Genomic DNA, 27,642 nt, shown 5'->3' with positions numbered 1-27,642 from the left:
ACACACTGTTTTAAATGTTTTACATATACTAACTCTTAATTCTCATACCAACCCTCTGAAGATGCTATAAATATCTTCATTTAAAAATGGAGAAACTGAGGCACAGAGAGGCTAGGTAATTGATCATGTCGCTAGTGAGTGACAAAGCCAAGATTTGAATTCAGGCATTTTCAGCTCCTCCTGCCATGTTCCCAACCATTAGTCTAAACTGCTTTTCTCTCTTTTCTGGGAGTTTTGTGTCTCTTTTATAGTGTTTAGTGTATTGTAGTTAGCCACTATTAGTGAATGATAATCAGCTACTTATTACCATCTATTATCTATACCCATGCATTGCTTAATGACAGGGATATGTCCTGAGAAATGCTTCGTTATGCAATTTCATCATTGTGCGCCCGTCCTAGAGTGTACTGACACAAACCTAGATAGTATAGTCTGCTACACCCCGAGGCTACATGGTATGGCTTGTTACTTCGGGGCTACAAACCTGTTCAGCATGCGCCTGCACTGAATACTCTAGGCAATTGTAACACAGTGGTAAATGTTTATGTATTTAAACATATCTAAATATAGAAATGGTGCAGTGAAATTATGGCCACATAATCTTACGGGACCACTGTTGTACATGCCGTTTGTTGTTGACACTGTTAATCTATAGGTGGCCTCTTGGACCTCAGCATTCCCTGTGGAATTCGACTTAGGGCCCCAGGAGAGCTGCCTCTCTCCCAGACAGGACCTGGAAATGAGTTACAATTCTCTGAGCCATGCGGTTACCTCTAGGAGTGTCTTGTTGAAAATACGGTTTTGCTCAACACAGGTAATGTGTTGAACCACTTATAAGTAATTTGGTGCCAATATAGAATAGTAAAAAGAACCTGGAATGTGTGATGGAAAGTTCTGGTTTGAGCTGACAGTTGTTAGTTACGTGTCTCTAGGAAAGACATTAACCTCTCTGAATCTCAGCTATTTTGCCCATAAAATGGGGAAAGCAGTTCTTGTCCCACCTGTCAGAGTGTTGACTGTCCAATAGGAACGGGTCTGCAAAAGTGTTCTGGATGCTTTAAATGCTCTAAAAATCATGTGTTCAATCTTTTTTAAGTTTATAAAGCCTTTAACACAGCACATTTCCTTTCAGGCTCACAATAACCTCAATGTAGGGGGCAGCAGGCGGTGGGCAGTGCAGGGATTAAATCCTCAGAGCTGTGACTCAATCCCAGAGAACAAGTGAATGATTTCCAAGACATGATGGTCTCTATTCAGGTGCCTTTTACACCTACTCACTCTCAAAATTCACATCAAACATCATCTCAAGCTTTCCTCCCTGCCCCACCCCCACCCACCTGTGCCTCTCTTCGTTCCTTTCACCAAGTATTTGTTGAATGAATGGATAAGTATCCAGAGTGGCTTATTAGAGAACAGTAGTTTTCAGACTTTTAAAATGGCAGCTCGTAAGGAATATGTGAAAATAGGCATATGTGTGTGTTTATTCCTATAGACTTTTCAAATAGAAAAGCTTCAGGAAACAATAATTACCCTTACTACAGGGGATACACCCCGATATTTTCTGCTCTGTTCTGTATCTTTAAAAACAAAAAAAAAAGAAAACACGGGTTGCAACTAATGTATCATGACCCACAATTTGGAAAACACTGTCATGGAATATGCTGGAAGTCAGGAGCCTTGTTCTTTGCAATTGGGCAAGTCACTTGGGTTATCCGTGAGGTTTATCCCAGCTCCAGCATTCAGTGCTGACTCTAAAGGATAAGGAAGTTAGGAGGCTGCGGGAACAGGCGCATAAGCATATGGAAGCTTGAAGATTTACTGCATTTAATGCATTTTTAGTTTTTCTTGGCCTATGTGAAGAAGTAGAAATCTAATGAATGCTTAGCTATTTGGGCAATTACTGTTGGAGAAACGTTTGATTTTAGTCACACATTCATCATCGAGACTGTAGAGATTTGTAAGGGTGAGTTTCCAATAAAAAATTCCATATCTAAAGTCCTTGGAGCCCATATGTGCTTCTCATGCAGGAGTTTTGGGAATCTGAAATGAAATGCAGTACACACACTGTATATTATATGTCATCCCCAGCAGAGTCTCAGGCAGCAGCCAGGGATCAAACACACTGATTTTTCTTCAGCAAATGCATGAATATTCACACTCCATGGGATAAAGGCCATAGACACCCTCTCATCAGTTTAGGTCACTAACGAGATAGGAACACATTTTCAGTTTTCAGAACCTTCAGGATTCCAGATAGCAGGAAATAACGTTTTGTTGTCCAGGTATCATGCCTTTCCTTTTCAAAATCCAACAATATCATTTATCCCATGAGAGTCCCAATACTTAGCTCAGTGCCCAGCACATAGAAGGCAACCAGAAAATATTTGACTGAATAATGAGGCCAACTATAGCTTACAGAAAACTCCTGTTGCGATCAAACTGCTTTTGAGAAAAGAACCTTCTAGTTCCTTTCTGAGGCCCTTTAGTTTGTCCCATTTCTTACAAGTGAATGGAAACCTTACTGTTTCCACTTGGCTCCCTCATAAAGAGGAGAGAGTAGTGAGGCTTGTGGATTTTTAAACATTTTTTTTCCATCTTCCTTCAGGCTTTGCATCTGAGGAAATAAGTGGCAGACCCACTAGTTTTAGAAAAAGTTGTTTGAATCAATAAAACCTTTATTACTATTTGTTCTAGGTCCAGAAAAGTAGCCAAATTCAAAATGTCTCTTTCTTTGTTTCCTTGTACTAGGAATACCAACTAGATGTGGTAACCAACTCCATGAATATTCTGATTTTTGGGGGTAAGGCCCAGAATGTTTAGTTTGTCAGGAGTTGGGGTTCCACAGACTTGGCTCTGTAACGAGCTGGGTTCCAATTCTGGCTTTGCAATCCCTTGGCACATTATGCAAACACTTTCATTTAAGCCTCACTTCCTCATTTATAAAATGCAGATGATAGCACAGTAACTTCATTGCATTGTCCTGAGGGTTAAAGGAGATTATACAGGTAAAGCATGTGTTACAAAACCTTGCTTTTTGTCATCAATAGCACTACTAATAGTGATCACATGAACCCTCATCCTCAGTGTGGTAACTCAGTGGACACACAGCCCAGGGGCAAGTATAACCTTTCTCCCCCCCCCAGACAGTCCCATTCTTTGGTATAGACCATATGAGTCAGGATGGATTAAGTTATGCTTCAGTAACAAACCCTCAAATCTTAGTACTTTGACACACCAATAATTTTTTTCTGGATCACACAAAGTTCTCTGTGGGCCCAAATGGCTCTCCAGGCAGTTGTCTGCTGTGCTTGCCCCTCTAAGCTCTGTTATCCTGTGGCTTCCCCATAGCAACCTGCACTTCCACCATTGTTGCTGCAGGGAAGGAGAAAGCCCGGCAATTCTCACCTCTCCTCTCAAGTGCCTTCCTTCTGAAGCAACTCACATCCATTCCAATCCCATTTTATCGGGCAAAACAGGGTCCATGTTTCTGCTTTACCCAAAAGCAGGGGGGATAGATAGTCCTGCCACATACCTGGAAGGAAAGGAGAACTAGAAATATTAGCAAGAGCCATGAATATTGACCCAACAGACGTTTGGCCTTTTCTCACTCTGTTATAAATTGCTGCTACAAATGCAGCTTCAGTCCCAGCACCCTGTCCCACCAAGTGACTGTCCAGAGATTCTGGAAATACTCTGGCCACAGACAGTCTTTGGAAATCATTGAGCCAGCTCTGTCTTAGACAAGGCAGAGAAAGCAAGTTCTGGGTGCTCAAAGTGAGTCGTACCTTCTGGACTGGAGCCCTTACCCCGTGCTTTCTCCTGCACTCTTTATATCCAGTGATATTAGACAGTGGTGTTGAAATCGTGGGTTCCTCAAGGTGGTGAGTGCCCTGGGAACCCCGTCATCTTCCAGGTGTGGAAACGAGTCCCGGGGAGTGTGCGTTCTTTTGGTCCTTGTGTTTTATGGCTTTCCCAAGGTACCTGCAGTTCATGATGAGCCCATTGCTGGATCTGCTATCTATAGTTACTGATCCTCCTCTGGGAGCCTAAACAGCCTGAGCACAGAGACTTAGCTTGTCTGGTTTTCCATTCTAATTTGGGTTCCTTCTAATGCCCCAGCCTTATATTTGCTGGTTATTCAAAGCTGCCCACTAAGAAGGATCTTCATGACCTTTTTCTGTGTAGTTTTTTGTTGTTTGTTTCCAATCACAGGGATAAGAAATGGGACATTTTAACAGCTGTCATTACAGGGAATACACTTTTACTTTTTTAGAATGAGGCCAAGAAATTTCATTTCATTCTCCAACACTCCCTTCTCCCCACTTCCTAGAGTTTTCTATTGTTGTTTTGATGAGACATGCATATACAGTCATGCGTCACTTAACGACAGGGTTGCTTTCTGAGAAGTGTGTCGCTAGGCAATTTCGTCATTGTGTGAACATCATAGAGTGTACTTACACAAACCTAGATGACACAGTGTACTACACACCTAGCCTATGTGGTACAGCCTATTGCTCCTAGGCTACAAATGTATGCAGCTCATTACTGTACTGAATACAAGGCAATTGTAACACAATGATACCTATTTGTGTTTCTAAACGTATCTAAACATAGAAAAGGTACCACCACCTTTCTATGGTAGGACCACTATCATATATGCAATCTGCCATTGACTAAAGTGTTGTTGTGGACTACATGACTGTATAAGATTTTTGACTAGAGGCAGTAAACTGTAGTCCATGTTTGTACTTGTTTAAAATCCCAAAAGCTACAAAAGGTGGCACAGACACTCAACGGAATGGCTCTGAGACTGTTCCTTGCCCTTGAATTTGTGGGCTATCTGTGGCCTCTTAGTCCCTCCAGACCATTTTAGTTGGTTCTAACTTTTGAGAGTGTGAAGCTTGAGGCTTCCAGAGCCTGAGTTTTTAGAGTATGGACTGGACGAGAATCATCTGGACCATGGGCTAAGAATGCAGATTCCTGAGCCAGGCACCAGAGATTCTGATTTAGTGGGCCTGGGCTGGAGCCCAGGAGTCTGCATTTTAACAAGCATCCCAGGTGATAGCAGTGCTTTCTTTTTCTTTTCTTTTTTTTTTTTTTTTTTTTTTTTTTGAGATGAAATCTCATGCTGTCAGCCAGGCTGCAGTGCAGTGGCATGATCTTGGCTCACTGCAACTTCCGCCTCCCGAGTTCAAGCGATTATCCTGCCTCAGCCTCCCAAGTAGCTGGGATTACAGGCGCCTGCCACCATGCCCAGCTAATTTTTTTTTTTTTTTTTTTTTGAGATAGACTTTCGCTCTTTTTGCCCAGCTGGTGTGCAATGGTGCGATCTCGGCTCACTGCAACCTCTGCCTCCCGGGTTCAAGTGATTCTCCTGCCTCAGCCTCCTCAGTAGCTGGGACTACAGGCACATGCCACCATGCCTGGCTAATTTTGTATTTTTAGTACAGAGGGGGTTTGCCATCTTGTCCAAGCTGGTCTTGAACTCCTGAGACCTCAGGTGTTCTACCCACCTTGGCCTCCCAAAGTGCTGGGATTACAGGCATGAGCCACTGTGCCTGGCAGAGAGCATGTTTTCTAGGGTTCCTTATAGATGCCAAAGACTGTTATGCCAGGGTATGGCAGAACTACAGGGAAGGTGTCTCACCTTCAGCCAGAGCTCTGCTTCAATCTACTTTACAAATGAGTCTTCAGCCTAAGGTTTGTCCTGCTGATAAAAATAAATAACATGGAGTAAAATTGTTGGGACCTACAGAGCTTCTGCTCTTCAAATCCCGGGCCAGGGGGTCTCAGCAGAGGCCTCTGTGCCTGTTTTCTACCAGGTACCTCAGACCCAGAAGCAAGAGAGGCGTTTTACTGCCCTTCACAGCTTTCATGGCCCTATTTGGACCGTGGCTTGTGAGTGAAATGGCTTTTCTCTTGGACCCTAACAGAGAGCTGTTCAAGGTCAAGGAACTTGAATTTCCACTTTGACAGTCAGCAGTGGCCCTTACCTGTTACCCTTCAATAGGTGGGATGTTCCTGCGGAGCTTACCTACTGCAGCTTCCAATGTCTTCATGCATGAGGATTTTTGTCCCCTAAGTCGGAAGGCACGAGTGTCTTTGGGGCCTCGGGTTTGAATCTGATAAATTGAAGGGATAAAGGTGACTGTCTTTGGGTCACCGATACAGTGCTGACAACCAAGGGTGCTGATTACGGGAGAAGAACTGGAGGAACAAGGGCAGATGTGTTAAATTGTGTGTAAATGGTATTTTTCCTGTGAAATCTCAATATGTCCCTGAGGACACTGCAGTTTGGGTTTCTGAGCCACTCTCTTCTGATATTTACTCATTGGGGATTTTACTCTTGAGAAATCACTGTGGCAACAGAACCATTTTGCCTCCATGAAGACGATGTCAACGTCTCAAAATCCAAGACATTTTAAGGCAGGATTCCAACCTCATTACTGCCAGGAATAAAATTCATCCAAGGTGGAAGTGTCCTTTTTTAGAACTCAAATCCGTCTCAGAATGCCTTTTCTTTCCCCTTTGTTTTTGAAGCTAAGCAATTACTTTTTTTTTTTTTCAGGAAAAAAAAAATTGTGCAAATGCACAAAACTCTCTTTTTCCCCCTTTCATTTATTTGAAATTGAACTTAACAAAGTCAGTTCCTAGCAAGCACTATATATGAGTAATGCTTTTGGTCCATAAAAGAGCATTGACTCCAGTGGAATGGGAGTGCTGATTCTCGCTCTGCTTTGTGTGAGCGTCCATAATGACAAAGTACTCATGTCAGAGTATATAATGAAACTGTAAATTGTTTTCGTGAATGCTCTGAATTTGGTCTTTTACGGGGCAAATTCAAAAGGTATTTAGTGCCACATTTCACATATGTGAATAATACCAGACGGTGCAATATATCCAATAAAAAGTGAAGAGTCCTATTCGGGCCCCCACTGGCCAGTATGGTGGGTCAGACTTAGGTGAGGGTGGTTCGCGGTGCAGGAGAGTGAGCAGAAGGAAGGATGAAGAAATCTCATCACTCTGAGGCAAGAGTTCCAACCAGATGTACTCAACTTGTTTGGGTGAATTCAAAATGTGGCTAAAATACTTAGCTCCTAAGATTGGTCTCTGGATGGGGAGTGCCTGCATTTGAATCATAGGAGAAGTTAAACACGTCAGGGCCATGTTAGTGGATGAATTTGCAAGTGAGAAAATAGCTGCTGAGTTTGGTGGGCAGGTGCAATCTATTGCGGTGATTTATGGTTCAATTATTTTTAATAACTTTTTGGGGCATTTTTTTTTTTACAATAAAAACTATATGGGCCAGGCGTGGTGGCTTACACCTGTAATCCCAGTACTTTGTAAGGCCAAGGTGGGCAGATCACCTGAGGTCAGGAATTCAAGACCAGCCTGGCCAAAAGAGCCTGACCATCTCTACTAAAAATACAAAAATTAGCTGGGCATGGTGGTGTGCGTCTGTATTCCCAGCTACTTGGGAAGCTGAGGTGAAAGAATTGCTTGAACCCGGGAGGTGGAGGTTGCAGTAAGCCAAGATCACATCACTGCACTCCAGCCTGGATGACAGAGCAAGACTCTGTCTCAAAAAACAAACAAACAGACAAAAAACCGTGTAGGTTTACTCTGGAAACTTAGAAAACACAGAAAAGCATCAAGAAAAATTTTAAAACCTGGGTAAATAATTTTACTACCAAGAGATTATCGTTAGTAACATTTTAATAAAGTTTTTATTAAATATCTTAATAAAATTTTACATAATCTTATCTGGATATATAAATCCTTTTTAAACAAAATTGGAGTCCAGCTGTCTACTTATTTATCCATTTATGCAACTTTTTAAAACGTTCTGCTTTTTAACTTACTTGTCCAAGGTTTAGGTTCTGTCGTGAGGGCACTTCATGTTAGCACTGTAGAAGCCTAAAGTACATGTCATTTGCTGAAAAATGTCTCTCTGGGCATATGAGCTCTAAAAATGAGAATGGCAAAAATTCCCCACAGGGTATGTGAAGTACGGTGTGTGTTAAATGGAGGCCCATGGATGTTTTTGACCTGTTGCCTGGATTTGTTTGCTCTGCAGTACCTGGTGTGTAAGAGGAAGCTGGAGAGTAAGAAGGAAGCCCTGCTGATCCTCTCCAAGGAGCTGGACACCTGTCAACAGGAAAGGGACCAGTACAAACTCATGGCCAATCAGCTCCGGGAGCGCCACCAGTCACTGAAGAAGAAGTACCGAGAGCTGATTGTAAGTGTTAGGCTGCCCTGTTCGGCGACTTTCCTGTTCCCTGAATTAAGATATAAAGAGATTTTCACATGCTGTTTCTTTAGAAATGGTTAAATGCAAACAGTTCAAAGTGGAAAAATTTAGAAGTAAAAGTCACCACCTCTATTTCCTCGACAACCCAGTCCCACTCACAAGTTAATCTCTCTCTCTCTCTCTCTGTGTGTGTGTGTGTGTGTGTGTGTGTGTGTATGTATGTATGTATGTATATGCTTCTTGCTCTGGCATCTGTGAACATATTCATGTGTGTTTGCAGTAGGCTCCCTGCTTATCCAAGGGAGACATGTTTCAAGACCCCCAGTGGATGCCTGAAACCACAGATAGTAGGAAACCCTACATATACTGTTGTTTTTTTAATCTGATAGCCAAACCAGCTCCTAAGTGACTAGCAAGTGGGCCACATAGGCATCATGGATACCCTGGATGAAGGGGTGATTCACATCCCAGGTGGGATGGAGGGGAATGGTGCAAGATTTCATCATCACACGACTCAGAACAGTATGCAATTCAAAATTTATAAATTATTTATTGTTGAAATTTTCTATTTAACATGTTTGGACCATGGTTGACCTCAGGTACCTGAAACTGAGGACAAGTGAGGACTACTGTATGTGTGGCTGTTTACTTGTTAATTTAATTATATAGAGTTCTTTAAAAAGAGGATTCATAAGTCTACAGTAATACAGAGGCCACTAGCTACAGGTGGCTACTTAGTTTTAAATTAATTAGAATTAAGTAAAATAAGAGACTCCATTCCTCAGTCTCAATGTCACATTTCATGGGCTCATGTGACCGATAGCTACTGTTATTGGAGAGTGTACATAGAGAGCATTGCCATCCTTGCAGAGAGTTATATTAGGCCAAATGCAGTGACACACTTGTAATCCCAACTACTTTGAGAGGCTGAGATGAGAGGATTGCTTGAGCCCAGGAGTTTGAGACCAAGCTGAGCAACATAGAGAGAACCCTTCTCAAAAAAAAAAAAAAAAAAATTCATGGAGAAATAAAATCCAAATTTATTTTTAAAAATAATAAAACATGCTGTTTTCCCTCAGCACTTTATTTTGGACATCTTTCTAGGCCTACAGATCTAACTCATCCAGATCTGAATCATCCAGATTTCTAGGCATACGGATTTAACTCAGTCTTTTTTTTTTTTTGAGACGGATTCTCGCTCTGTGGCCCAGGCTGGAGTGCAGTGGCGGGATCTTGGCTCACTGCAAGCTCTGCCTCCCGGGTTCATGCCATTCTCCTGCCTCAGCCTCCCGAGTAGCTGGGACTACAGGCACCTGCCGCCATGCTTGGCTAATTTTTTTGTATTTTTAGTAGAGACGGGGTTTCACCTTAATAGAGACAGGGTTTCACCTTGTTAGCCAGGATGGTCTCGATCTCCTGACCTCGTGATCCACCCGCCTCACCCTCCCAAGGTGCTGGGATTACAGGCATGAGCCACCACCCCCAGCGTTTAACTCAGTCTTTTAAACAGCTGCATGGTAATACACAGTATGGACATATCCATAATTTTTGTAACCTTTCTCGTATCCTGGGCTTTTTTATTTTCTCTAGGTTTTTATATAGCAAAACTTTTAAGATGCAAATGATACTGAAATGGAGAATGCCAACTGCATAATACTAGTTTTCATTCTTGCTGCTTTTGAGGCAATCTCTTTTTTAAGTGGGACACTATTACTGACATTTAACTATCTGTGCTGGCATTATTAAACTGCCCTGGAGTAGAAATAGAATAGAATAGATTCCTCAGGTTAAAATCGTGTTGACTTATATGTGGACAGCATCAGATATTAGAGTGCTCATTTAATGAGCATTCGCTTATTCACCTGAGATATTTGTATCCCTGATGTGGCACAAAAGGGAGAGGAACGGAATCCTTTTTTTTTTTTTTTTTTTTTTTTTGTGAGACAGAGTCTCACTCTGTTGCCCAGGCTGGAGTGCAGTGGTGCAATCTCTGCTCACTGCAACCTCTGCATCCTGGGTTCAAGCACTTCTCTTGCCTCAGCCTCCCTAGTAGCTGGGATTACAGGCACCTGCCGCCACGTCTGGCTAATTTTTGTATTTTTTTAGTAGAGACATGTTTCACCATGTTGGCCCAGCTGGTCTTAAACTCCTGACCTCAAGTGATCTCCCCACCTTGGCCTCCCAAAGTGCTGAGATTACAGGCATGAGCCACCATGCCTGGCCTGAATCCTTTTAAGGCAAAAAAAAAAAAAAAAAAAAAAAAAAAAAAAAAAAAAAAAAAAAAAAAAAAAAAATCTAATAAGACTAGAAGTTTTCAATGTCCTCTTAACTTTGAGCAAATACTGTCCCTCCCAACATTGATTGTTCTGCCCACAGAGAAAACTCTCTCTCTCTCTCTCTCTCTCTTTTCCTCTCTCTCTATATGTGTATGTGTCCCCCCATCACTCTTCCTTTGCTTCTAACTATTTAAAAGAGGAACTCAAACCAAATGAAATATTATTTCAGTTTAGGCTGTGATCAAAAAGAATTTTGACAAATCCACTTTTTGTATTCAAACAATTTTAGAAAATATATAGATTTGGTCCTAATGGGAACTGATTCCCTAGAGGTTTTTCCAAAATAACTCTGGTTCAGTTTGTAGTTATTTTTTTAAAGTATATTTGAGCTTGCTTCAGCACATTACTGGCTGCAGGGTGGGGAGGGTAGGGAGAGTCTACATTTAGGTTCATAATTTAATTCAACTTCTTGTTTCTAAGTACATCTATTTTTTTTAAAAGAGTAAAATGTAGCATTTGTTTCTTTGTAGGATGGAGATCCATCACTTCCTCCTGAAAAAAGGAAACAGGTAAGACTTATTTCTGATCTCAGATTTTTTTATTGATACCTTGCAGCAGTTGGTAGGATCAGGGAATCTCAAAATGTAGAGAACTTCCTTTAATTTCCTGGAATTCTTTCTGTTATTGGGAGGAGTGGGTAGAGATTCCAACTGCAAAGAGAAATTGGGAGTGGAGTGAAGGAAACCCAGTGAAGTCTGGTTGGGGGAGGTACACCAGTTGACTGCATTCCCTTTCTTGTTGGGAATCCTGATGGGAAATAGAGTTGAGGGCAATGGTTACAGGACTTGAGCTACCTACCGTTCAGTGGGCACGTGCTGTGGGCATATAACATTTGGTAGGTGCATACTGTTCTGTGGGTGCATACTGTTCAGTGGATACATACTGTTCAGTGGGTGCATACCATTCAGTGGACACATACCACTTGGTAGGTGCATATCATTCTGTGGCTGTATACTCTTCTGTGGGTACATACCATTTGGTGGGTGCATACTGTTCTGTGGGTGCATACCATTCTGTGGGTACATACCGTTCTGTGGATGCATACCGTTCGGTGGGTGCATACTGTTCGGTGGATGCATACCATTCTGTGGGTGCCTGCTGTTCTGTGGGTGCATACCATTTGGTGGGTGCATACCATTTGGTGGGTGCATACTGTTCAGTGGGTGCATACCATTTTGTGGATGCATACCATTCAGTGGGTCATACTGTTCTGTGGGTGCATACTGTTCAGTGGATACATACTGTTCAGTGGGTGCATACCATTCAATGGACACATACCACTTGGTAGGTGCATATCATTCTGTGGCTGTATACTCTTCTATGGGTGCATACCATTTGGTGAGTGCATACTGTTGTGGGTGCATACCATTCTGTGGGTGCATACCATTCTGTGGGTGCCTGCTGTTCTGTGGGTGCATACCATTTGGTGCGTGCATACCATTTGGTGGGTGCATACTGTTCAGTGGGTTCATACCATTCTGCGGGTGCATACCATTCAGTGGGTCATACTGTTCTGTGGGTGCATACTGTTCAGTGGGTACATACCATTCTGCAGGTGCATACCATTCAGTGGGTGCATGTCATTCTATGGGTGCATGCTCTTCTGTGGGTGCATACCATTTGGTGGGTGCATACCATTCTGTGCGTGCATAATATTCAGGGGGTGATAGATACCATTTGGTGGGTAAATGCCATTCTGTGGGTACATAATGTTTAGTGGGTGTACACCATTTGATAGGTACATAATATTTGGCAGGTGCATGCCATTCTGTGGGTGCATACTGTTCTGTTTAGGTTCTGCAACTTCACACTCTTAAAAGGCATCTTCCATGAAAATTCACATGCCTTTACTTTCTTTTCTCCTGCACGGTGGCCAACACTGTTTATTGACCAAACCAATGGTTTTACATGCACATTTTTATCATCAAATCCTTATATATATGTGGATCTGCTTCTTAACTCTCTGTTCCATTCCTTTGAGCTCCCTGAAAAGTCCTGTGGTTCTACCACATTATTCTTACTATTTTGCTTTATAACACTTCTAATATCTTTTTGGGCTAACCTTCTTCACTTTGCTCTTCCTTTTCAGAGGTTTCTTATATGTTAAGGTTATACCTTAACCTTAAAAGTATAAGGCTTCTTATACTTTTCTCAGATAAAACCTAGAAACATTTTATCAAGTCTCCTCTGATCCTTCCCACACAAATCCTATTGGTATTTTGATAGGGGTTTTGTTAAAATTTCTAGATTAACTTGGTGTCTCTCTCTCATAGATAGATACGTTCTGTGGCTTTATAATAAAAAAATTTACATTGGCTAAGGAGAATCTGATGAATTCCAGTAAGTCTGTTAAGCTGCATTCTTACAGCTCTGAAAATACAAGTTCAATGACCTAAACATTGGCTTTGTAGCATTTAAAATGGCATTAAGTTTCTGTCCCTTTAGGATTGAGAGTGTGGTGGTGGGAGCTTGGGCTCTGCAGCCTTTCTGCCTGGGTTGGAACCACCGAGTCACTCTCTCTTATACATGTATTTATGAGAGAGAGAGAGAGAGAGAATGAGAGAGCAAGCTATTTTCGTATATAACTTTGTTAGAACTTTCCTTAACTTTATAGTTGTTCTGTACTGACATGCCCTAAATGACGGCTTTTTATGGACTTGAAGGGAGTCCAGATGATGTTGATGTTAATGCTGTGTGTTTCCCGTTATAGGGAAGCCTCTGTGCCTGAGCAGGACTTTGAAATGGGTGGATGCAGATAGCAACCCAGGAATGATTTGCTCTCTTCCCAGCTGTCATGGCTAACTCAGCATCCTGCTTCTGCTCATTGATGGTGTACCAGCACCACATGTAAATTCCTTGATTCCGTGGGGTCCTTGCCTTGAGACTTTTTTATGCTGGTGAACAGTTTGCCCAACACACACACATTTATCCTCAGAGACCAACTCAGTCCTATGGTTACCCATTCATTCATTCATTCATTCAGCATGCTTACTTATACGCTCCCTTCCTATCTTACAGGATTATTTTATAATGCTCCAGGTTTGATCTAAAGTCACATTTTTCTGTGATGCTCACTGACTTTTTTTTCTAAACAAAATGTAGAAATTTATCCTTTTTTTTTTTTTTTTTTTTTTTTGAGGGAGTCTCACTCTATCGCTCAGGCTGGAGTGTGGTGGCGCTATCTCAGCTCACTGCAAGCTCTGCCTCCCGGGTTCACGCCATTCTCCTGCCTCAGCCCCCCGAGTAGCTGGGACTACAGGCGCCCGCCACCATGCCCAGCTAATTTTTTGTATTTTTAGTAGAGACAGGTTTTCACCGTGTTAGCCAGGATGGAGACATTTATCTTTAATGTTTAAAAATTGGAGTTCTTAATCCTGAATTGCCAGGTGTTTTGGGTTTTGAGGTTTCGGAGGTTATAAGCAGCACCTTTGCTGCTATTTTAGAGTTTGTTAGTATTCATAAAGGAGTTTTATAGTTTTAGGGGAATTCACACTTCACAACTTTATAATAAAAAATTTATATCAACTGAAGAGAATCTGATGAATCCCAGTAAGTCTGTTAAGCTACATTCTTACAGCTCTAAAAACGTAAGTTCAACATCATAAACATTGGCTTTGTAGCTTTTCATATGGCATTAAGTTTCTGTCCCTTTAGGACTGAGTGTAATGGTGGGAGCTTGGGCTTTGCAGCCTTCCTGCCTGGGTTGGAACCAGTGATTGCCACACAAGATAGGATGCTTTGGGGTGCAAGTGACAGAAGTTCTAAACTGCTTGAACAATAAACGAATTAATTACCTTACATAGTGAGAAGTTCAGAGGTAATGTGAGCTTTAAGTACTTGATGGGTTATGGCTTCATGAAGTTGTCATGTACTCATTCTCTCCACTGTGCCAAATTGAGCAAGTAAAAATATGGGGCACCTGGTACATTTGAATTTCAGATAGGAATGTAGAAAATTGTATTCTTTTTTAAGTACAAAAGTATGTGCCATGTGATTTTGGGGATACGCTTATATTAAATTATTATTCATTGTTAATCTAAAATTCAAATGTAACTGGACATTCTGTATTTTACCTGACAACTCTACCATTTTGCAGACTTAAGCACATCAGCTTCCTCTTACATTTAGTATCAGCTTCCTTCTGTGTCTGGTTCCCCTCAGGAGAAGCAGAAAATGCAGCCATGGAAAATAAGTCCTCCTCACCAGTCTGGCTGGGCCAATGTAGGACTTGCTCCCATTCCTGGTCTGATAGCACGCACCAGGGGGCTGCTATACACTCATCGACTTTGGTTCATCACTTGGGGTGGAAGGGCTGTTAGGAGTTAGCAATGATGTCTGCTAAACTAATTCTGAGGCTTTGGGAAGGCTCCTTTGAGTGTCTTGAGTCTCAACTTTCTCATCCATAAAATGGGGATAAATATGGTACCAACTGCATAGTGTGGCTCTCAGGGTCAAATGAGAGGCCTCAGCACAGTGCCTGGCACAAGGTGAGCATCCATCAATGTGCAGTGCCCGGCACAAGGTGAGCATCCATCAATGTGCAGTGCCCGGCACAAGGTGAGCATCCATCAATGTTTCTCACCTGCTGCTCCTCCTTGTCATCTCTTTTTTAAACAATTGTATGTTAGCAGGTTGATTCTGTCTAGCACAGCTCTTGGCTGTCAACAGGACACACTGCCCTTGTTGGGACCCTTTTGGTTGCAGTTGCCGCTCAAAGTAGCTTGCTCCAAAGACAGGTTCCGGCTCATAGATTATGGGAAGAGTTGGTTGAGCAGCCCTCATGGGAGACAGAAGTGCAGCTGGGCCCCGGGAATAGCCACAGCAGGGCCCGGGAGCCCAGGCCTCTCCTCAGCTCTCATCTCCTTTTCTGCGCCTGCTTCCTCCTCAGAAGCGGAAGCGTGACTGCCGGCTGCAGCTGGGATAGAGCCCCTACACCTTTGGCCGCTAGAAAAAGGCTGCTCCCAAGTTCCAGGCTCAGGCCAATGGCCTGTTTCAGGGTCAGATGGGCGTGGTCAGGCATGCTGCTGATGAAAGGCAGCTCCTCCCACCATATAGAGGGGTGGGAGGTAGACAGTGTCACAGCCATCTGCCTTACATGCCTTCTTAAAACAGTCGCAGGAGGACAGATCATAGCAATTGCAGCCGGTGTCACTGAGTGCTCACTCTTACCAAGCTCCGGCTGCTGTGCTGGGCATTTTGCTGTAGACGACCTCATTTAACTCTCACATAGCCATGTGCGATAGGTACTATTATCGTTATTGCCATCTGATAAAGGAGAAAATTAAAGCATATAGAGCTCAAGGAAACTACCCAAGGCAATAAGTAACTAACTGGTGATGGAGCCAGAGCTTTGAACCTCTGCAGTCCACTCAGAGCTCATGCTGGTAACTACCATGACTCAGTGAGCACCCATGGGTGTGTCCATAAGTATTTGGACAGGAGGGGCACGGGGTGAAAAAAGGCAGACCCAGATCCCAGAGCTTGGAACTTGCATTGTAGCGAAAGTGACCACCCCTTCATCTTACCCAGGACCATTTCCATTGACACCTCTTGTCCTGGGATCATTTCTGTTAGTGTCCTCTTTTACTCCCCAAGGTGTCTTGGTTTGGACCAATAATATAGTTATTGTACTAGGGATGCTACGAACAGACAACACATGAAACAATTAAAATATATAGGTTGTTAAATGGTAATCAGTGCTAAGGAGAGAAACATACAGTCCAAAATTAGGGAGGGAATTCTGACTTAGTAATGGGTAAACTAGTGGAGAAATAACTCTAGGAGTTGGCAAAAAGAAGACTCTTGCCGCTTTAACATATTTTACATTTTTATTTACTGTTAGTTTATTTAAGCATGTGATTGGTTTTAGGGTAGGTGGTAAGGTGTCCTCTTCATAGTTCAGCATGGGGAGGAAAACGCAGCATTAAATTTTTAGGGGGTGGTTGTCATGAAACTTTCCATTTAGCCAGAAGCAGAAAGTTTTGGTTTACATGGGCAAGTATGGAAAGGGAGAGGCACAATTAGTTTCTAAACTGTGTCACCGGCAGGAATGGGATTGAGGCACACACCCTGAGTTGGGGTCTCCTGTGTTATGCTAAATATTTATGCCAAAGGCAGAACAGCAGGGAAAGTATTTACCTCTCCAGCTGCAAAGCAAACATACCTTGTATAAGCAGAAGGCACTGGAACAAGAACCAGCTGCCGAGTTAACAGATGGAGTTAACAGATGTGACGTGGAGGTCACGAGATTTATGTATAGGAAAAGGAGAAGATGCCACAATGAGCATATTATTGCCCACTGGCCTTGAAGCTGTGACTTTCGTTTCTTGACCCAGAAGGTTGAATTTCTGTGATCTGAGCTTACTGGGCTCTTCTCCTGTTTGTTTCTTGACTCAGAAGGAAAGATTGCAATGATCACCCCTTGCTGGATTTTCTCCTTGTTTCAGTTCCATTTCTCTGAACCAGTGGTTCTTATTCTCTTGTATACTTATAATCAGTGATACCTTTGAGAATCTGTTGAAAGCCAGGGGTCTTTGCTCTAGAACATGCTCACAAAAAAATTTGCATTCAATTTCTTGGAGTCACAGACCTGCAGCCATTCTATAGATCCTTGGTGTTCCATGGACCACATTTAAGAGCTGCTGCTCTAAATGTATTGATGGTTCTTCTCAAATATAGATAGAAAACAATACCACATTCTTAGTCTTTGAAACACTTTGTATTTTTCAGAGACCATGCATATATGCATGCCTGCATGTAATCTCCCAGCATTCTTCTGAGGTCACACTGGGAGGTATGTCTTTCATAAAGGCACAGGGCAGCATCACAGTTAGCAATAAATAAAAAGAACTTAGATTCTGGCACTTAATTGCATTGATTCAAGTTTAACCTTTCCACTTGCTGACTGGGCAAACTGTGTCACCTTTCAAAGACTCAATTTCCTCCTGTTCATAATGGACATGATATTGAGATGTGTTTGTAAAGCTCTTATGAAGAATTGATGTGGCGGTGTCTGTGATGCTCATTGTCTGTTAGTTGGAGAGTGCTCAATGAATATTGGATATTTTTAATTTTTCCTGTGACTTATCCAAGGACACATAGCAGGTTAATGGAGGAAGCTTAGATTCCAGACCCCTCTAGCTTGTAGTTTGGTGCTGTAGTTCAGGCTTTTTGTTCTGTATTCAATTCTTAGACTGTTTGAGCTGGGAAAAACTGTAGTCAACATTCAGTCCAGCCAATTTTGGAAGTCTAAAGATAAGTGTCTTGTTCAAAGCTCTCTGCTTAGGAGCGGTAGAGAACCAGAAATTGAGCTAGGAATTTTTACCTGCTAAGCCAGTCTTCTTTCCTGTAGCAACCAATATATATGTGTGTGTTTGTGTGTGTGTGTATATATATATATATATATATATGTGTGTGTGTATATATATATGTGTGTATATATATATGTATATATATATATATATTTTTTTTTTTTTGCTTTTTGGATCTTCGCATTAAAGGACAGATGAGAACTTTTACACTTGTAATTCTACAAATATAGTTGTTGAGGCTTTCTTTTGGAACTCAGAATCCTTTTTAAAACAACCAATTTCCAATGGCAAATCATCCGTTAAAGAAGCTGTGAAGAAATTGAGACAACTGTGATTGCACTAATAGCTTCTCATGGGATATTGAAATGAAAATTTCTTCTTGTGACTTCAGGCAGAAGTGTACACAGAGCGCCCCTTTGCACTGCAGTGAGAGATCACCAAAAGATCTCCAATGACCCTTTAAATATTTTTCTTTTGCTAAACAAGCAGTTCCTGCAAAGCAGACAAAGGGGCATTTAAATTATCTTGGGTTAATTTTCTTATAAGACGGGATTCTTCAGGGTCACAGAGGTACATTTTCCCGGTGAAAACTCCTTGAATAAACAGTCAAACACATCTTTAAGATCTTTGTCTTTTCCTGTTTTGATTTCAAGCAGACATACCACGAAAGGTATCTCTCTTGGTCCAGGAGGAAGCTGTTGCCTTCTCGCCTCTAAAAAGTGATGGCTTATTTAGACAGTGACATGCGCCAAGATGACAACCCTGGAAAAATCAGAGCATAGAGTGGCCCTTTGTGGGATGGGAAGGAGCCTTTCATTTCCGTAAAAAAGTCTCCTTGGTCAAGCTTATTTTAGTCTCCTGTGACTGCAAATCACAGTGACTTTGTATATACCTCCTGGTTTGTTGCTCAGAACCTAAAACTTCCTTCAAAGATCTCAAGTGCTTTGAGATGTTTCTTTTTATATCACTTTGAATGGTATGATTTTTTTCATTACACCAGGGAAACTAGGAAGAAATCCCAGGTCCTGTCCCTAGGAGCACTCCCAAATCATAACAAGAGCAACTTTATTGTGAGGACTAATGCACCTTGCCATAAGCCCTTTCAATCCTTGAAACCATTTTGTAAGGAAGGTGGAAGCACCCCCTGATTTATAGATGAGGAAATTTAGGCTCAATGAGTCTAAAGAACTTGGGAGCTATTAATGGAGCCACTAAGTGGCAGATGCAGAATCATAATGGCCAAGATGAAGCAAACATTTATTTAAATAGCAACCTCCCAAGCCTATTCAAAAGCATTTGCCTGTGGGGCCTGGAAATGCATTCATTCACAAGTGTGTGTTTTGAGATTACGAGATGGCAGTAGGCTGCTAAGGTCTCCTTGCACAGCCAAAAAATATGTACGAATAAGCTCTCGGGTGGTGGTTCTTTTTGTAACTAAGAAAGTTGTCGCTGTAGCAAAGGTCATCACTTTGGCAGTTGCTGTGAATAGGGGGCCCTTGCTAAGCAAAGCAAGTTTCACTCTATTACTATTAACACAGGAGTCACCATCAGACCAAGGCAGCAGAGTAGAAATTGCAATTAAATTTGCCGTCAATCACACCTCTCAAGAACCCTTGATGTTTCATCAAACATTTTTTTAAATGTATTCTTGCTTAATCTAGTACTTTCCCATATTGAAGGTATGGATTTAAGGGTCCCAGAGTATCAAACTTTTTAATACATGTAAAAATCTGGTCTCTTTTTCTCATTCTCTTTTTCCTTACTTTTCTTGAGAAAGTGCCTAGGTCAAGGGCTTGCATGTCTGTCTGCCTGTCTGTCTCTCTCTTGTTTTCTTCTAATTTTTGAGTTCCAGTTCTGATTTATATGTCTTCAGATTGAGAGGTATGTTACCAGACTTTCTGGAATACATCATTTTTATATTATGGTATAGAATAACTTTTCCATGTGAGGTTACATATACAGTCATTCCTCAGTATACAAAGGGGATTGGTTCCAGGAACCCCTTGTACACCAAAATTCTCACATACTCAAGTTCCCCAGTCAGCCCTGCAGAACCTGTGAATACAAGAAGTTGGGCCTCCATATCCATGGGTTTTACATTCTGTGAATACTGTATTTTTGATCTGCATTTGGTTGAAACAAATTCACACATAAGTGGATCTGTGTGGTTCAAGCCTATGTTGTTTGAGGATCAACTGTATTTAGTAAATTCTGAAGATTTGGGATGACTTTGTAACTGCCCAATGGGTTCATTTTGCCCACTGCCTAGATAAAGCCAATTTATCAAGACAAGGAAATTGCAATAGAGAAGGAGTTTAATTCATGCAGGGCCAGCTGAACGGGAGACCAGAGTTTTTTTTATCACCCAAATCAGTCTCCTTGAAAATTTGAAGACTAGTGGTTTTCAAGGATAATTTGGCAGGTAGCAGGCCAGGGAGTAGGGAGTGCTGTTAGATCTGAGATGAAATCACAGGGAGTTGAAGCCGTCTTCTTGGGCTGAGTTGGTTCCTGGGTGAGGGTCACAGGACCAGTTGGCTAGTCCCAGTGAGGTTATCCAGTTGTCAGAAATGCAAAAACCTAGGAAGACATCTCAAAAGGCCAATCTTGGGTTCTACAATAGTGGCATTATTAGCAGGAATAATTAGGGAAACTGCAAATCTCGTGATCTCTGGAATAATGGCTGGTGATTATTTAACGATACCTACCTTTCAGGAGAATTCAGGCCCCTCTCTTCCTTCCAACTTGGTGGATTTTCATTAGTTTTACAAGAGCAGTTTAGTTTTTGAGAAGGGCTGTTATTTAAACTGTAAACTAAATTTCTCTCAAAGTTAGCCTGGCCCACGCCGGGTGTTAGAAATACCAAAATTGTTAGAAATAGATAATCGGTCCCATGAAGAAAAGTCAGCACTGAGACAAAAGATCTCTCAGCAAGGCACTCTTTACTTTCTGCAGAAAGGGTGCTCAATTGCAGATGGAACAATGGTGAGAGCACACTTGAGCAAAGGAAAAGCAGACATAATTATCCCTTATGCATTTGGGTCATCCTTACTGCTGTGTCCTGCATCCATTGGCTGGAGCTGAACCTCACAGTCTTAAACTGATACCTGATTTGCTAATAGCCTAAAACTTTCCTAAATAGGTAAGTGCAGGGAAGAACAAAGAAAGAGAGGAAGTTGCTTATGAAAGGTTTAAGGAAGCAAGAACATTTCCAAATAAGGAAGGGGCATAAGCTATGAGCTAAGACTAGGCTGCGGCTGTCCAGACATGCCTGGGCTAAAGTCTAAGAACTAATAGTTGATAGGAGGCTTTAGAGTAAGGAGCTATTATTCCTAGTGTCTACTATTTTATTTTTAAACCAAGACTAGCTTTGAAGAGGAACTTTTCTACTTTCTACACTGGGGAATGAGTGGAGACAGCCAGCCTGTGAGGTTAGAAGCCATGTCAGATTTCTCTTACTGTCATAATTTTGCAAAGGCAGTTTCAACTTGCAGGATTGTTCCTGGAATATTGGCCTTTTCCTCTCCTGGCTACTGGTCTGAAATATTTAAGGACACAGGTGAAAACATGTGGCCTACCCCTTTGATTCCTATTTCTAGTGTCTGGAATAGCACAAGATTAAAAGGTTTTTCTTAAACTTTTTTGTTTTTGTTTTGTTTTGTTTTTTTGAGATGAAGTCTCGCTCTGTCACCCAGGCTGGAGTGCAGTGGTGTGATCTCAGCTCACTGCACGCTCCACCTCTGGGTTCAAGCAATTCTCCTGCCTCAGCCTCCCGAGTAGCTGGGACTACAGGTACATACCACCATGCCCAGCTGATTTTTGTTATTTTTAATAGAGATGGGGTTTTGCCATGTTGGTCAGGCTGGTCTCGAACTCCTGACCTCAGGTGATCCTCCCGCCTCAGCCTCCCAAAGTGCTGGGATTACAGGCCTGAGCCACTGCCCCCAGCCTCTCTTAAACTTTTATCACTTTGTTTTTTGTTTTGTCTGTGGGAGAAATAAAAGTTTTCCTTTCTCCTCTTAGGTTCAGTGACTGGGGCCTACAAACTTAAATGACAAAAGACAAAAGCATACAATTTTATTAACATTTTACATGCAATGGGAATTCACAGAAAAAAATAAAACTCAGGAAGCAGTTAGACTCAGGGGCTTATATGCCATTTTAACAAAGGAAAGGGGATTTGGGCTTTGAGTGATGATGAATTGGGGGAAAGCAACCAGGAAATATATGGAAGAAAATAATGAAAGATAAGAGTTATTTTAGTAAGGTTTGTTTATGAAGAATATTGTGTCAGGTTTGAATCAGCCTAGTTATGTTAACTCCAACAGGGGCCAAGAGGTTTCACAATGAATCAGTGGCCAACTAAATGTTTTCAAATTCACGATTTATTGTGAGGCTTTCAGACACCAGCAATTATGTAAGTATATTCAGTGCATAGGCAGTGATGAGAGAGAGGGGGACAAACCACAGTGAGTAGCTGGGGAGACCCACACACCCACAGACAACTAGAGAGGGCCGGAATTTTCTAAAAATGCTGACCAGCAGGGGGTTAACTGCTCTTTTTGGGCAGAACTTCTGGCGGCCACGGCTGGTATCCAGAGGCGGCCTCAAAGTTACCACAGACAGAAGTTCTACAGATGCTTCTCCATGGTCAGTTGCTTTGCTGTTTTTATGGCCCTCCACGGAGTGTGCACGCTCACTATCTCAGCTGCCGTGTGACTTCAGTTTCTCGTCAGCTTTCAGGGTGCCTAGCCACAGCAGGTATTATCACCTCAGACCATTATGCATATGTTTATCACTTTGAGGGGTCAACAGTTTCACTGTCACTTGTCATCAGTGACTTCATTTTGAGACAGTTAGCATCACAAAACATTATTATCTATCAAGATTCATCTTGGTGCCGACTGTCTCTGGTGATAGGAGTCTCTCTCTTCTTCCTGGTACTGAAGTGGGTGACACCATCTCAAATGGAAATGCATGCTTGCTTTTAGACAGAAAAGGGAGTGTAGAGAATTCTTCTTCCTGCCTTTGTTGATTCTCAGTTGCCTTCAGCTCAAAGGATTCCTTATGCCAAAGTGGCATCATTTAGGGTGGTGTATCCTGATTCCCTTCATGTCCATCTTCTCATTTCTTACAGCAGGGGGAGAAATGGTATAGAATGGAAACTTTTCTCCCAAATCTGAAAGATTTAGGGCTGTCAAATTTGACCACTGTCAAATATTTGATCATTGAAAATAGGTTCCCTTAACATCATGGTCATTGCCAAATATGATCCATGATTACACAGATGCTCCTCAGCTTACAAGGGGGTTACATTTTTTTTTTTTAATTTCAGTAGTTTGGGGGGAACAAGTTGTATTTGGTTACCTAAGTTCTTCAGTGGTGATTTCTGAGATTTTGGTGCACCCATCACCTGAGCAGTGTACACTGTACCCAATATGTAGTCTTTTATTCTTCACCCCCATCCCACCCTTCCCTTTGAGTCCCCAGAGTCCATTGTATCATTCTTATGCCTTTGTGTCCTCATAGCTTAATTCCCACATATGAGTGAGAACTTAAAATGTTTGTTTTTTCATTCCTGAGTTACTTCATTTAGAATAATGGTCTCCAACTCCATCCAGATTGCTGAAAATGCCATTATTTTGTTCCTTTTTATGGCTGAGCAGTATTCCATGGTGTATATATGTACCACATTTTCTTTATTCACTCATTGATTGATGGGCATTTGGGCTAGTTCCATATTTTTGCAACTGTGAATTGTGCTGCTACAAACATGCATGTGCAAATGTGTTTTTCATATAATGACTTCTTTTCCTCTGAGTAGATACCCAATAGTGGGATTGCTGGATCAAATGGAAGATGTTCTTTTAGATCTTTAAGGAATCTCCATACTGTTTTCCATAGTGGTTATAATAGTTTACATTCCCACCAGCAGTGTTAGAGTGTTCCCTTTTTACCACATCCATGCCAACATCTATTATTTTTTGATTTTTAAATTATGGCCATTCTTACAGGAGTAAGGTGTTATTGCATTGTGATTTTGATTTGCATTTTCCTGATAAATAGTGATGCTGAGCATTTTTTCATAGGTTTGTTGGCCATTTATATATCTTCTTTTGAGAATTGTTTCTTCATGTTCTTATCTCCCTTTTTTAATGGGAATATTTGTTTTTTTCTTGCAGATTTGCTTGAGTTCCTTGTAGATTCTGGATATTAGTCCTTTGTTGGATGCACAGTTTGCAAAGATTTTTCTCCCACTCTGTGGGTTGTCTGTTTACTCTGCTGATAATTTCTTTTGCTCTGCAGAAGCTTTTTAGTTTAATTAAGTCCCATCTATTTATCTTTGTTTTTGTTGCTTTTGTATTCCTGGTCATGATGTATTTGCCTAAGCCAACGTCTAGAAGGGTTTTTCTGATGCTATCTTGTAGAATTTTTGTGGTTTCAGGTCTTAGATTTAAGTCCTTCATCCATCTTGATTTGGCTTTTGCATAAGGTGAGAGATGAGGATCCAATTTCATTCCTCTGCCTGTGCCTTTCCAATTACCACAGCACAATTTGTTGAATAGGATGTCCTTTCCCTACCTTATGTTTTTGTTTGCTTTGTTGAAGATCAGTTAGCTGTAAGTATTTGACTTTATTTCTGGCTTTTCTATTCTGCTCCATTGATCTATGTTGCTGTTTTTGTATCAGTACCATGCTGTTTTGGTGATTATGGCCTAATGGTATAGTTTGAAGTTAGGTAGTGTGATGCCTCCAGAGTTGTTCTTTTTGCTTAGTTTTGCTTTGGCTATGCGGGCTCTTTTTTGGTTCCATATGAATGTTAGGATTGTCTTTTCTAGTTCTGTGAAGAATGATGATGGTATTTCAATGGGAATTGTGTTGAATTTATAGATTGCTTTTGGCAGTATGGTCATTTTCACAATAGTGATTCTACCTATCTAAAAGCACGGGATGTGTTTCTATTTGGTTGTGTTGTCTTTGATTTCTTTCAGTAGTACTTTGTAATTTTCCTTGTAGAGGTCTTTCATCTCCTTGGTTCAGCATTTTTCAAAGTACTTTATTTTTTTTGCAGTCTGTAAAAGGGTTGAGTTCTTGATTTGATTCTCAGCTTGACCACTGTTGGTATATAGCAGTGCTACTGATTTGTGAACATTGATTTTGTATCCTGAAACTTTACTGAATTCATGTATAAGATCTAGGAGCTTTTTGGAGGAGTCTTTAGGGTTTTCTAAGTATATGATCGTATCATCAGCAAACAGCAGCAGTTTGACTTCCTCCTTACTGATTTGGATGCCCTTTATTTCTTTCTCTTGTCTGATTGCTCTGGCTAGGACTTCCAGTACTATGTTAAATAGAAGTGGTGAAAGTGAGTATCTTTGTCTTGTTCCAGTTCTCAGGGGGAATGCTTTCAACTTTTCCCTGTTCAGCATAATGTTGGCTGTGGGTTTGTTATAGATAGCTTTTATTACCTTAAGGTATGTCCCTTCTATGCAGATTTTGCTGAGGGTTTTAATCACAAAGGGATGCTCAAGGGGGTTACATTCTGATAAACCCATCGTAAATTGAAAACATTAGAAGTTGAAAACGCGTTTAGTACATCCAACCTACATCATAGCTTAGCTTAGCCTAGCCTACCTCAAATATGCTCAGAACACTTATATTAGTGTAAGGTTGGGCAAAATCATCTAACATAAGACCTATTTTCTAAAGTGTAATTTATTCCATACTATACTGAAACCAAAAAACAGAATGGCTATATACTCAAACTACAGTTTCTACTGTATGCCTATCTCTTTCACACCATTGTAAAGTTGAAAGATCATAAGTCGAAGCATCATTAAATCAGGGATTGTCCGTATTTTAAAATCTTCCATTGGTTCTTAGAAGTTTAAAAAGCATGTTGCATCTGTAGTGTGTAAACCATTCTGACATATTTTGCAGCATTTATAGGGGAATTGGAACGGTGGTAGAGGCAAGAGCTAGAGTTCAGGGTGCAGCAGGGCTTAAAGAAATGCTGCAAGATAGCTGCCTTCTCCCATGTGGCTAACCTACCTTGGTGAGGATTCCTGCAAACAGTTGGGAAGAGGTTGGGGGTGAGATCCGACAGCTCTGTCAATTTCCTGGTCTTTGCCTTCACAACAACTGTCAGTATTTGTAGTCATCATCCCTGTCCAGAGAGAATTTCCAGGGCTTCCCAGTTCCCACACCCAGGGCTGGCTTTGGTGAATTGCTTCTGCAGGCATCATTTATAATTGGGGATTGAGTTGTTCCTTGACAAAGGAAGGTGTTTCAGAATGGAAAGCTGTCATATCCTTTCGGCCTTGAATCTCTCCGCTATGTTTTCATCAAATCTCTCTTCCCTCCCTTCCCCATCACAATTTTAATAAACTCCTAGCTAGAAAGAGTGACTTCAGTACATGGATTCTATCACGTATCCCACTATATTCAACATTCCACTATTATCAGAGCGAAAATGTCAACCTTTAATGTCAGCTCTTGCTTGATCTGAATATTTAAAAGAGGCTTCTTTTTAAAACTTTTTATGTTTTGCTATTTATGCTGCCTCCTGCCCCCAGAGATTTAGAGGAAAGAATCTCTTGGTTTTGTTTTCCTTCCCTGTGAAACCCAGTCTTAGGCAGGCTGCCACTTTTCCCTGACATTTCCTTTACGTAGTGCTGTTATTCTAAACTGATGGTCACAGAGTCCTTCTCAGTAACAGGGAGACAAAGTGCTCTGCATAGCTGATAAATTATAAGCAGGCACCGTGTGTCAGCTTGATGGATTGTTATAGTGAACGTGTGTGAGTCATGGGTGTTACTTTTGGTCAAAAGAATCGTGTGAACTTTTCTCCTCTATTTTGAGCACTTTGAAATGTACTACTTTCTTTTTTTTGTTGTTCTTTAAGGTATATATCAAGGAATGAGGCACCATATCAGAATAGTCATTTTCTAGTTTTCAAAGTTATTGTTTTGGAGTTGAGGAGGTGGAGGGACTGAATAGAAAAGAATTGTATGTTGACAAGGAATCTAGCCTGTTAAAGGTAAAAGAAAATTGTAGTCACCTGCTTTGAAGCAGTGGTGCCACCCCCACCCCACTGTACTCCAGGGGTCAAGTTTAAAGCTGGGGTAGATTTACAGTGAACTCACTTGGAGGATTGCGATTTTAATAAACCATTGTTTTGCAGCTAATGTAGAAATGCCTGGCTCCTCATAGATTTCTTTTCAGCCAGGCTCTAGAGTAAGTAATTTTCAATAATCACATCACTGGGTCTCTAAATAACTGTTTCCTAAAGCAGCCCTGCCTTCTGTCCTGGCCATCACTGGAATTATTGACTGATTTTTATACTGAGTGTCTTCTTTACTCTAATTTCCATATCCCTAGGAAAACCATTTGAGCTCAATGCTTTTTAAAGTGAGGCCCAAGGACCAGGGCCAGGCTGCAACCTAATTGTTTCTGGTCCATGACAAGATACATACAGAAATTGAGAGTAAGTGTTCAGAAACTTTTATAGCAATTTGACAGCATGGTTTTATGTCTGTTGAATCTAATGATACACACTTGGGGTTTTATCTTCTTGTCTTCTTAAGTTTATCTGCCTAGTAACTCATTTTTATTAGATTTTTAAAAAGTATTGATCTATTATGGATTGGAAAAAGAGAACTCTTTTCCCACCAATAGATTGAGTTGTACTGGTTTACCAATACAGTAGCTACCAATGTAGACACTGCAGTTACATTGGTCAGTGAAT

General features: G+C 41.3%; 1 protein-coding gene across 4 annotated transcripts in view; it reads left to right on the top strand.

Moving 5' to 3' along the window:
- The window catches only part of CCDC149 (coiled-coil domain containing 149), a 111,860-nt gene that overhangs the window by 30,080 nt on the left and 54,138 nt on the right, over positions 1-27,642 (top strand). For all 4 annotated transcript variants that reach the window (XM_055245806.2, XM_055245807.2, XM_063619754.1 and 1 more), the window contains 2 exons: positions 8,078-8,239; positions 11,058-11,096. In XM_055245806.2, the coding sequence (XP_055101781.1) occupies positions 8,078-8,239; positions 11,058-11,096 (201 nt within the window). The remainder of the gene's footprint in view (positions 1-8,077; positions 8,240-11,057; positions 11,097-27,642) is intronic.

Source organism: Symphalangus syndactylus, chromosome 16 (assembly GCF_028878055.3).
Source record: "Symphalangus syndactylus isolate Jambi chromosome 16, NHGRI_mSymSyn1-v2.1_pri, whole genome shotgun sequence".
Lineage (NCBI taxonomy): Eukaryota > Metazoa > Chordata > Mammalia > Primates > Hylobatidae > Symphalangus > Symphalangus syndactylus.
Note: the sequence above shows the minus strand (reverse complement) of the source record. Positions and strands in the feature narration are given on the sequence as shown.